The sequence below is a fragment of the Chiloscyllium plagiosum genome, unplaced genomic scaffold (genome assembly GCF_037043375.1).
Source record: "Chiloscyllium plagiosum isolate Xiang-an unplaced genomic scaffold, Cpla_swu_hap1 HiC_scaffold_11, whole genome shotgun sequence".
Classification (NCBI taxonomy): domain Eukaryota; kingdom Metazoa; phylum Chordata; class Chondrichthyes; order Orectolobiformes; family Hemiscylliidae; genus Chiloscyllium; species Chiloscyllium plagiosum.
In genome coordinates, this window is record NW_028270149.1 from 60,118,526 (window position 1) to 60,131,403 (window position 12,878).

General features: G+C 38.7%; 1 protein-coding gene and 1 long non-coding RNA gene across 6 annotated transcripts in view; one reads left to right on the plus strand and one right to left on the minus strand.

Moving 5' to 3' along the window:
• The window catches only part of dacha (dachshund a), a 395,958-nt gene that overhangs the window by 316,071 nt on the left and 67,009 nt on the right, over window positions 1-12,878 (plus strand). For all 4 annotated transcript variants that reach the window (XM_043704519.2, XM_087992131.1, XM_087992132.1 and 1 more), the window contains exon 6: window positions 1,184-1,264. In XM_043704519.2, the coding sequence (XP_043560454.1) occupies window positions 1,184-1,264 (81 nt within the window). The remainder of the gene's footprint in view (window positions 1-1,183; window positions 1,265-12,878) is intronic.
• The window catches only part of LOC148148811 (uncharacterized), a 59,560-nt gene that overhangs the window by 33,614 nt on the left and 13,068 nt on the right, over window positions 1-12,878 (minus strand). The window lies entirely within an intron of this gene.

The window sequence follows — 12,878 nt, forward strand, 5'->3', positions numbered from 1 at the left end:
TAATTAAGAGGTCAATTACATTTTTTAGAAAGCTTATCGATCTGAAAAATAAACCGCCTTGACCAAAATATGGTTGAGGTGTGCAGTCAGGCAGAATTGAATAGGCTGTATTTTAATCACGTGTGATAAAAAGGCACTAAGTAAAGGGGGCATATCATTCACCATGTTGCCTTGTGTCCATTGGGGATACTCGCGTTAGCTCTCCTACAAAATGGATAATCCCAAACCATCTTCCTCTAGTCTAGGATCCCATCCTGTCCTAAATATATCTTTGTGGGACAGCCATGCTCCACTTTAGGAGGGTTCGTGCTGTTTGCAGGGTCCTCTGTTGAGCTTAAGTGTGCTGCAAGCTGATTGTGTTGGTTGGCAGCTCCTAAACTAGGGACCCCTTCCCATTGACAGGCAAAAAGTAATTCACCTAGAGCACAGTGGGTTGTGGCTAGATGGTGAGGTTACTTGGAGTGAGTTGACCTCTGGCTGACTTTCCTTCTGCACCCCTGTAAAATGCAACCCATTGTTTTAGTGATTCGTCATTCAGCGTTTAGTTATCAACTTTTTCCAAGTTTGTTTCGCATGCTGTCAGTTTCTTCTTTTGTGATTTGTGAATATAAATTGGAAGCCAGTCAGAAATTGTAATTTGCAATAGTGGAATTCACAAGATGCAACTTCTCAAGTGTGACAACAGACGCTGTACACTAAATGAATCATTTACAGGAAGATCAATACCACACACAATCACATACAGTAAAAGGGTAAGTGTCATCTTCAATACTTAGACAGTGAATTACGGGACAGATTGCCTGTCCATCATAAAACTATTCATCACTGAAAATGAAAACTAACCAGTCTCTAATGGGCAGGGAAACCATTCTGTTGGTTGGTTAAAAACTGATTGATCATTAGTTTATATTTAAAAGCATTATCACATAAGATAGAGCTAATATGTCAACAGAGCGGGGAGAAGTGGCATTGCTTACAAGTATGTGCTCAGATATTTGTTTTTTAAAAAAAAAACTCAAATATCATGCTGATGAGGAACTGAGGTAGGAGACCCCAGGTTAATAAGAAGCTAAATATCTGGGATTTGTGAGAATACAATGTAATGTGAATGGATTAAAAAAAAACAAATTTCTGGTGTTGGTTCAGTTGAATAAACTAGATTATTACTTTTTTTTGCCAACAGCTGGTCAGCCTGGGACTAGAGAAGGGGAGCTCACTGACCATGATAATGGACCCAATATAAAGAGAAGTCAAAAGGAGAAAGGTAGGACAGCTTTCTAATCTAATATTAGTTTAAGAGAAGTGAGAGACAACAGTTATATAACCATGTTGTTAAAGCTCCCTGAATACTCTTTGATCTCAGTTTCTGTGGAAGAGATTAGAAAGATCATATTCAGATAAGTCAGCAAAAGCTTTATCACTTTTTAATGTAATTTCAGAAAATCTTTCTTCTCCCACTCTTTTCACCATCTCAATTTTCTCATCTTTGTCTTACATTTCTGCTTGAAAAATGTACATGGCTTATTTTAAGAGTTAAAGTCACCACTAAAATATAGCAGATGGGAATATATAAATGGGTGACCTAAAAATAGCAGGTAGAAGGAATTCACTGGTGAGCTAGTTTCATGGATACTCGCAAAATGTCAACCTGTACATTTACAAAAACTGCTGCTATTGCAGATGAGTTTTTAAGCAAAAAAGGTACGAGTCATTTAAAAATTTACTCTGACATGTAAAGGTTACTATAATTAGGCAAATATTACCATGTAAAAATGCCCAAATAAAGGACCACATATTTTATACATTAGGATTGATATATTGTTGCCTAACATTTCCAGCTGCAGTCATTTCCTTCCAGTTAAGCGCAAGTAGGATTTTCCAATAAAGCTTTTGCTTTTATTAAGCATTGATCTCAACAGGAATTCTCATTGCTGATGTAAACATTGATCCAAAATGTTCTACAGAACAATAAGCTATTCTTGTTCAACAAGATTAATATAAATCCCAATGTGTATATTTAAAATCCTGTAGAGTTGATTCCAGGGAAAGAGAATTGAAGTAGGGGAGGTATGAGCACTAAGATATTTGGGGTGCTTTGTTTCTGAAGTCTTTTAGCTGTGAAACTCACTTTAGATGGGATTATTTAAATATAAAATAATGGAGGCATTGTCTATGTGGGACAAAATTTGTTTTTATGAGCTGTAATTTATGATTCATGTTTAAAAGCGATTCAAAATCGACTGAAGAAAATCAGGTGAGAGGGAAAAATCTGAAGCAATCCTACTGATGCTATGTAACGTTCGGCTACAATTCCTTCTTCAGTGTACTGTTCATCTTTGGAAATTATTAAACATGGGCACACTGGAACGAAAACAGAATGTACATCATTACTTGGATCAGATTGTAACGTTTAATAAAAACTTAATATGGCTACTCAGTATTGGAGAGTGTAAATGCAATGTTGTATTACAAAGAGGATCCCGAACCACAATACCCATGGCAGCTCACATAACAGGTCATCAGAAGTTATACCAAGCAGAAGTGAAGTACTTTTTACAGAAAGCAAGTCAGGCTCTTTTGCACCAAGTTCAAGAATATTAACAGAAACCTATGGTTTAGTTACCTGCCCTATTATTCTTGAAGAGTGGTGTACAATATTGAGAAAGGACATGAGGTGGGAAGAGCATAAAAATGAATGGATTAGAGAAAAAAAGACGTTGAAAACTTCTCAGTGGCTAAAATTCCCAACATATTATTTCTGCAGTTATTTTCAAACAATGATAACTGCAGCATGCAAATTTATATGTTCACTTATAAAGCCATCTTATGTTTTTGTTAGTTTCAAGTCTCAGAGTTTCCCTGTTGTAAACTTCCAATTTGTCATTGCCAAGTAAAATTAGATCTTTGGAGAGAAAAGAAAGGTAGGTTCAAAACTCTCGATATGGCCACAGACAGTAAAGCAAGAACTGTGGGTTTCTTCAGGACGGGACTTGCCTTGAACTTTGAAACATTTTATCTTTTTTTTCTTAATCTGATACAAAGTACATTTAAAGCAACAAAAAGATGTGACCCTGTCACAGATGTAAAGAAAGCAGAGAGGGCCCTGGCAATAATAAGGAAATACTGCACTGAATAATAGCCAGCGTGCGCAAAATGGATAAAACATATGGAATTGATCAACACATTCTCCTTTTGAGTTACACACAAACACATCAGAAGCAATTTGGAACTGGCGATTTGAAATTCTCTACAGCAATTTGTAATATTTTGTTTGAGATAAGAATATGAATTGTTTTAGAGTGCACCTGCAATTAGTACTGGTGAACTAAATACAGAACCCATGGCAAATCTGAGTGTGTTTCTTTCCTCCCCACTGTGATGGTGGTCTTTGATAACTGGTGGGTCTGAGGGATGTCTTACATGGGATTATAACAGTGCAAGAACTCAATCAAAAGTGGACTGTTTAAAATAGTTTCAAATGACATTGCTCCCAGTATTTACTTTGCTCCCAAAATATATTGCGCAGTATGTTCAATGCTGGGGGATGTGGAGAGGATACTTCCTGGCTTTGTTCATTAATTGTCATAACTCTTTTCCCAGACTTGTCAGACAACCAGCCTGATTGTAGTTGGGTAGGAATGCCCAGTGGGGGTGGATGGGTAGGCAGGGATGGGATAAGAGGATGGTCGGTGAGGTGGTAGTGACCATTTTTATAGTAAGGGGAAATGACAGGGGGATGGTGATGAGAGCATGTAGGTGGTTTATAAACTAACTTATTGGGCTGGTGGAAACACTCCTGCTCATTCTGGTCCATTATCAGTGCTTTAAAGGCACTCCTCTCTGGGTTATTGGCACATCTACCCCTCCCTTACTTCTGGAGTTTCCCAGAGGAAACTTAGCTGACGAGAGTTACAAGTAGGAAAGGTATGAAAATAAATGCTCAACTTTTAGAAGCTTCCAATGACAGACCGTCCTTGTGGATGGATTATAATTTCCCCCGATTATTTAAGCCATTTATATTAAAAGTCAAATGCCCAGAGTTTAATCTTTGATTTGCAGGTGGGAAATAGGAAGGTGTACACAATGAGACCAGAACCCCCAACCCCCACCCCCCACACCCATGGGATAAAGTGATTAAATTTAAAAGATTTTTTTCATGACTAAGCCCTTAATTGATATAAGAGACAAGCTTCCTGTCCACTTAGAGCCAATGAGATCAGGAATGGAAGCGGCTCAGAGAAACCGTGGGACTCATTTAGTCATCTCAGAGAGCCATTATGGAGGCTGATGATTGTCTTCAAAAAGAAATCAGCTGCTTGTGACAAAACCTTTCCACAGCACCAGAAGGAAGCAAGATGTCACAACAGAGCAGGAAGTCTGGCATCTAGGGCAAGACAGATCCCACTTTATTGATGTCAACCTGGATCTAATGCTGGAGACTGAGGTTGAAGAGAGAGGTCTTCCTCCTGCTGGGTAACAAGGAGATCCATCTTAATCATCTTGTAGCAAGAGAAGCTCTTGATTTCAGTGTTATCTCTCTCTTTCCATCTGAACTCTTACTCCAGCCGGTCTCCCTGGGTAAGATCATAAGTTGATTATAAAGTATAGGAGCAGAAATTAGGCCATTCAGCCCATTGAGCCTGCTCTGCCATTCAGTCATGGCTGGTGAGTTTCTCAACCCCATTTTCCTGCTTTTTCCCTGTAACCCTTGCTCCTCTTGACAATCATTCTTCCAGGACTTCACTGAGTTTATGGTGCACACCTCTCTGGAGGATTACATTATAGAAAGTGCAGCATGCCACCACCATGACTGAATACTTTGCAGGAGAGTATTAGATAGTACCACCCAAACTGACCAGGCATGGGAATGCCATCCTCAGAAGCATGATGACCTTCTCAATGGTGTTCCTAATGAGGAGATGGGATTGGCAGTACTGCATCTGTTCTTCCATCTCCGGCTTCCATAGAGTTGTTAGCAGTCTCATCTTCAAGGGATATTCTTTGTCTCATAGGATTCATCCGTCATTTTGGGACTGGAGTGAAGATCTCAGATCTGTTGGAAGTTAACAGAATCATAGCAGTTTCCTGGAAATTGAACGCACATCTAGAGAAAGCTATGATGTAGAACTTCTTTTGTTCCCATCGTTCTTGGGCCTCTCCCCTCAGCTCCTTCTCTGGTACATTGAAGCCATCATCAATGCTGCTTCCCTCTCATCCAGAGTTGAAAGATTTGATCAATTTCGCTTCCAATTTCCACCCGGCTCCTGTCTTCACCTGGTCCATCTCAGATTCTTCCTTTTCTTAGTCTCCATTTTTGGGAATAGGCTGGGGAGTTGAAACATAGACTGGGTGACTGCCTTGCATGCTGACATTTCTGTCACAGGCCTGCTGCAGTGTTCCAGTGAGACTCAGCAATGAAGTTGATGAGCAGCATCTCAGTTTATGCCTAGGGGCCCTGCAGCCTCTAGAACTCAACATAAAGCTCAATAACTTCAGAGCCAGATTCCATCCTTTCACATTTTTTACCCCATCCTCAAATTTGACCTCATCATGACACGAGTTGCTTTTAGCACAGCCAACCCATTCTCATCCACTCTCTGCTCCTATTAAGAATAATTCCTTGATTCTCCCTCTCTCTCCACTCATCTCTTTCCCTTGCTGAGTTTCACCAGCAGTTTCTGTTTTTGTTTGACAAAGTTATTGTGTTCAGAGGTAATACCACCAGCTGCCCAAGCTATCATGCTTACTGTAACATGAATGTAATGTCCTGCCCTGGCAACGAGGGCATCAGCAACCTGTAAGATGCCACCAAAGTCTGTAGCTGATCTTTGAAATTAACTAAAAGAAGTCAAGAATTTCAGGGCCACATTGATTGTCATGCCCTTGTCAGTATTTGACAAAGTTAATGGTGCACGGTGTGACATCTTTAGCAACAGGAGCACAAATGTATGCATCCTTCCTTTCTCTTGCTCTTGAGAAGAAATGCTCTGCCTAGAAGGCCAGATGAGAGGTGGAGGAGGTAAATTGCCCAATTGCTAGCTCTTGTAGCCACGCCATTGAAACTCAGAACACAGGCCTTGAGCCGAGCAGTATGCCAGCAAATCTGGAATTGACACACCACTGGTCTATCAGACTCAATGATTTGAAACATGAATTATGAATGCCATTAATACCAAGCAGAACACTGCATGGTCAAAAGGCCCTTGAGCAAAATAGTGCTGATCTTTCTATCAAGAGAAGTGCTCAGTGCTTAATAAGTGTAAAAACATATGAAATTACTAAGCAACCACTTGTGTTTGCTGTCAAAGTTACAATCTAATAAAGGCCAGCAGTCTTGTAACTCTTATATTAGTGTGGTTAGGGAAAACTGGATAAGTTCTATAAGGCCCAAGTGACTGTGTGTGTCAAGATGGGTTAATATGATTTCCAACTTTTGCTTTATTTGATCATGGGATGTAAGCATTGCTGGCAGTTAAGGTGCATCCCTAATTGTTCTGGAGAACAAAAGAAAGGTGTGGAAAGCCACCTTCTTAAAATGCTGTGTGTGTGTGTTTGTGTGCGCGTGTCAGTACTGTTAGGGAAGAAACATTTGAAATGGAGATGGAAATTTGACCAATTATTTGTCAAGTAGGCTTGCATTTAGACAGGTCACTAGTTGGGACCAATTAAAGTGCATCCAATTCAACTTTATGTAACCTCTTACAAGGAATAAGAAAATTCAAATTCCTTGTTGATATGGGGCACTAAACATTGACAGATACTGTTTTGATATCACAGCTGATAATTTGGATATTCAGGCAGCAGCAGAATTCTGATCAAACTTTCAGATTAATCTCATTTACATTTCTCAAAATCAATTATGCAGACAAAGCATCAATGATGACTTCCTACGAAATCATTTTCATTAATAGTGTGATGTAAATGAATCGGAGTTGAATGTTTTCTGAAAATTGAACATTTTTATTCCACTGTGATGGTGCAAAGCATGTCAGAAGGTTTACTACAAACAAAAACATTATCATTTCTAATAAGCAGGGAAACTTGGAAATTAGTTTCATGTTTCAGATTTTTGACACAAGTGCTTCTAATCCTCATGTTTGATGTCTGCCAATTAAGCATATCGCTGAACTATCTTTCCTTTACTACTTGCTTTCATCTTATGGAAATAGTGACTTTCTTTTTCCTTCTCAGAGGTCTTGCCCTGGCTAGTAACCAAACACATCTTCCAGCCAGTTTCTGCAGCTTTTAATGCTGAAAGCTGGTTCTAATGCACCAACACAGTAATGCCTCACTGGACTGTTGAAAAATGTTAATTTCAACCAGAACTAATGCTCAACAGTTACTGCTATTTGGAGCGGTTTATTGCAAAGATTAATGACAGCCCTGTGGCTAGTCTGAGCTCACATGTTTTGTTTTATATAAATAAAAAGGACAAATTCCATATTTTAATATCAACAAGCTGCAGAGTAATTTTATTTTAAATCCATACACACAGAATACATGGTTTTTAAAAAAAGCTGTGCGAGTGAACCCAAACAACTCAATTAAAGTGATTAATTTTATGTTTTAAATGTAGGGGCACATACACCCTAGTTTGAAAGCTGTTGAAATGCACATAACCTTTGCATTCCTGCTTCATATTTATTTACTTATTTTTAGAGAATAGCATTTAGTTTTAATTCCTGAAGTATTCAGGTCATCTCATACCATCAAGATCTGAAAATTGAGACTTTAAAATATAAAGGTACAACTTTATCTGTCAAATATCCCAATATTAATAGTAAAGCATCAGTTAAGAGAGTCATAGAGATGTACAGCATGGAAACAGTCCCTTTAGTCCAAATTGTCCATGTTGATCAGATGTCCTAAATTAATTGAGTCCTATTTGCCAGCATTTGGCCCAAATCCTTCCTATTCATATACCCATCCAGATGCCTTTTAAATGTTGTAATTTTACCAGCCTTCACCAATTCCTTTGGCAGCTTATTTCAAACATTGCACCACCCTGTGTGTGAAAAGGTTGCCCCTTAGGTTCCTTTTAAAATCTTCCCCCCCTCCCCTTAAACATATGCTATCTAGTTTTGGACTCCCCTACCCTGGGGAAAATACCTTGGCTATTCACCCTACCAATGCCTCTCATGTTTTTATAAACAGTTTTTATCACATCATGGTAGGTGTCTGGAACATGCTGCCAGGGGTGGTGGTGCAGGCAGATACAATAGGGGCTTTTAAGGGACTTTTAGATAAGCATGTGAATATGCAAGGAATGGACCAAGGGCAGGTAGAAGGGATTAGTTTAATTTGGAGTCATGTTTGGCACAACATCGTGGACTGAAGGGCCTGCTCCTGTGCTGTACTGTTCTATGTTCTAAACCTCCTCAAGGTGACCCCTCAGCCTCTGACGCTCCAGGGAAAACAGCCCCAGCCTATTCAGCCTCTCCCTATAGCTAAAACCCTCCAACCCTGGCAACATCCTTGTAAATCTTTCTTGAACCTTTTCAAGTTTCACAACATCCTTTCTATAGCAGAAATTAAAGAGTTTCCTTGTTAATGCACTAAAACAGGTTGCTGTTGAGACAAGACTGGTGATCTGCCAAATAATAAGGAATAAATTTGTCTAACTTGATTGCATATTTTTCTGTTTGGAGAAAAGTGCTCTGTGATCCTGAAAGTCGGGCAAGTAGCTGAACTGTACAGAATGATATGGTTCCAGGTTCAGTGCCTGACTATATTGAATTAGCTAATCTCCTGAATATTCCTTTAATCCAAGAATTGGAAGCTAAGAGAGGACTGGACAGATGGGCAATGCCTTCTGCCCTCACAACGTCATAGAAGGAACAATAAGCATTTGAGTGTGATATTAGAGGATGCTTGATGTCTGACAAACTGTTGCAGCATTAGGAGCCAACTCCTGCAGCAGAAAGGAAAAAAGCCTGGACTGGATATCTGCCCACAAACTGTTTTGACTCTATATTTTATACTAGCACTCCATGGGGCTTTCCACAGGCTGAGATAGGATGGCACAATACCACATAACTTCTTGGAACACCAAGCTGCTTTCTATTAAATGCAACAGAGTTTCCCCCTTTATTCGTAGATGCATGAGGAGAAAATTCCATCCTGTGTTTCTTCCAATATAACTAATTAATCTCCTGCAGACTGCAGCTGCTATGTTTTCATTACTCACAGAACCTTTTATAAATCTTGTCAAATGAGAAGTACTTATTGAGAAAAAATTTAAAATGTCATCAAGGAAATACTGTTGAACAGCTCATCTTCACCTGTTATTGTATTCCAACAGCAGACAGATAATCATTATTGGTTAGAAATTTAAAATCAACAGTACCTCTTGCAGGAGATGATGATGTGAGATTTCTTTTCAACTAACATGAATCTGGTCAACAAAATCGGCTAAACCATTACCCAGACTCACGTTCACAAAGCCGGAGCCAGTTTGTCCTGACAATGGTTGTGTTGACAACTGGGATCAATTCCAGCAACATTACTTGTTCTGGAATTTCCTGACACCTGGTGCATAACTGGAGCCAGAAATCCTAATGACTCATGGCCATCCTAAAAAAACCCAATAATTACATTGAAGTGACTAATTTCCACAATTTACCATCGTTCAAAAAAAAGTAATGTTCCATTAACAAATCCAAAGGATTTGTTTATTTACTCATTTAAAATGTTGGCTAATGGCCAAATGTTCATATCTGGCTAAATAGAAGTTTTAAGTGGATAAGGCAGAGAAGTGTCCATTGAATCAAACCTCATGAATAAACTAACTGATCATGCATGGTGCAGAAGCTGGCTAAGCAGGATTTGGATCGCTGCTGACTGAGAGAATCATTACCTTGGCAGCAGGGTAAAAGGCCGGCAGTGGGAATATTTAGGAATTCTTAGCTAGTACTGTCATAGTGGGCTGAATAACCTCCAACAGTGCACTCTCTCTTCCAAATAATCAATTCAGATACTGTGGTCAATGTCAGCAACTATGAGGTTTGACAAAGAAGGGCTGACAGCAGCTGATGGCCTGTTTTCTAAGTTCACACAAAAATCAACAGTTGGGCATTCACAATCATCAAGGTTTTCATACATAATATTATATCTCAATAAGACTAACAAAATCACATTTTTACACAAGATAAAATAGGACAGGCTTACACACTTTTATTCGGTAAAGAACAGAAATGATTTGCACACATTCTTATGTGGTCATTAATGCAAATATATTGTATGCATCTATTAGGAAATGTGTTATATTTTAAGTTTGCTTATGATTTTAATCATAGTGTCTCAATGGCAGAACAGTCTATAGCTGCTTGGGAATTAGGATTGTTTATCAGTTTTGATAATTTACTTCGGTTTTCATTAAGGTGCATTGTAAATAGAGTGCAAAATTCTATCCTAAAAAGCTGAAATTACTTCTCCCAGTGGCAAATGCTCATTTTGCAGTCATATCTGGTGAAGTCTGAAGTTCTTCTCAATGAATGTATCAATTGCCAGTCTATTTATTTGATTATTTACTATTTATTAGTCTGGTTATTTTGTTTAAAAGTAAGTCAGACATATGTCTTCAGATGCATTCACATTAGTGAAATTTCAATATATTCAGGTATTAACATGGGTCGTGATCTTTAAACGTCAAACATACTCAGTCCAAATACATTTATAAAGTATTTTGCTGGAAATAAGATCCTGTATTAAACATTCATTGGGCACTTTCACATAATCACATATAGACAACAGCCACAGTCCATTAGCTTTGAGTAGAAACTACCCATTTATAAAATTACCTGGATTTAAGTACTGATTCAGGGTCATATTTATTGTCAATTTAATATTCATCTACATGTGATATTTACTAGTGATGAAGGTCTCTGTCCTTGCGCTCAGACTATTATCTTAACACCTTAACTAGAAGATTAGAAGGAGTCTCATTTCCCCCTCCTTTAATTTACTTTATCAATCATAGCGTCTTACTAATTCTTGTTCAATTCACTACACCAGTTTACTCAGTCATTACATAATGTTTAGTATTCATAACTGACAACCAGATTCTGTCTCAGTTCAAACAAGGTATTTTCTTATGCCAATAATAATTTTGCTTTGGTCTCTCAGTCTTGGCATAGCTCAAACCTGTTGATAGTAGCAGGGAACAGTGCTGAAACATGTGTTGCTGGAAAAGCGCAGCAGGTCAGGCAGCATCCAAGGAGCAGGAGAATCGACGTTTCAGGCATAAGCCCTTCTTCAGGAATCTTAGGGCTAATGCTCGAAATGCCGATTCTCCTGCTCCTTGGATGCTCCCTGACCTGCTGTGCTTTTCCAGCAACACATTTTTCAGCTCTGATCTCCAGCATCTGCAGTCCTCACTTTCTCCCAGTAGCAGGGAACATAATAGTTTAATCAGGCAGATGCTGAAAATGTGTTGCTGGAAAAGCACAGCAGGTGAGGCAGCATCCAAGGAACAGGAGAATCGACGTTTCGGGCATGAGCCCTTCTTCAGGAATTTCCTGAAGAAGGGCTCATGCCCGAAACGTCGATTCTCCTGCTCCTTGGATGCTGCCTGAGCTGCTGTGCTTTTCCAGCAACACATTTTCAGCTCTGATCTCCAGCATCTGCAGTCCTCACTTTCTCCCCAAATCAGGCAGATGCCCTGTCTCTGACTTCTGGGACAATGTTGAGTCATGTAGATGAATTGACTTCTTCAAGTACCACACTTTTAGCTCAATGCCCATGGACAACATTCACATAAGCTTATTTGTTTGAAATATACAGGTGCACTCCACATGCCGAATAATTTGGAATCACCAAAAGATTGCCTCAGCTTTACTGTAGTGCATTGTGTAACTCCTTTTCTATTTCCTCCACAGCAGAATAGGTACCTTGCTGGTACTTGCAACAGCATTCAACTATTGCACTCCAGGGGATAGACATTCACCTCACATGGTGACATAAAACAAATGGAATTGGATCAATCACCCCTATGTACAGGGCCTGATATTCAGTGTTACTGCAGTCAATGGAATTGAATAAATACCAGGCATAACAGGCCGCCAAACTGCTTTGGTCCACTGATAAATCTCTACCTCTGTACTATGGGTACAATGAAGAGTGTAGAAAAAGAAATGCAAAAGCTGAATTACTTTGTACATTTTAAAGCAAATCAGATAGATCATTCAACTTGTATTTATTATTTAACTCCAGCCAAGGTTATTTTGTGTTTTACTTATGTTTTATTCAAAGAAAATTGCAGGACTTGTTAAGATTATATAATTGATGGTCTTGCTCAGCTTTTGTTTGCATCAAACAGCAGAACTGAATTAATCTCTCTTAATGTACGGATGGTACACAGCCACAACAAATTCTGGGCTACTGCAAAACTAGCTTTATTGACCCAGCGTACCTTCAGCGCATATATAATGTTTACAGGCAAATAGAAAAATACTAGATTAGATTATCATGACTCAGCAAACAACATTAAACCAGTGTATTGCTTTTTATATGATAATGGATTGTAATATTAGATAGATGCTAAATGTTTAACTTACTAATGGACCAAGAAGATAATTTGCAAGTGTTTAGATGGTGATTGAGCGGGAAAGTTAAGCTTTATATAATTCAATTAGAAGCTTCATTTTATGCTTTTGACGGAAGTGATTGTTGAACAATACTGGCATATGAGAAAGGATGTTGGTAATGACCAAGAGTCCCAAAAACAGTTACAAATTGAGAAAGCTGACTAGCAAACTTTTTTGCACTTTAGCCCAAAGTAATATTCAACTCTATTAATATGTATCATAGTCTCATTGGAATTTGTTCATTGATCTATGAAGATTTTCTATCCTGTTTAAAGCTCTCCTTTCAGAAACTGA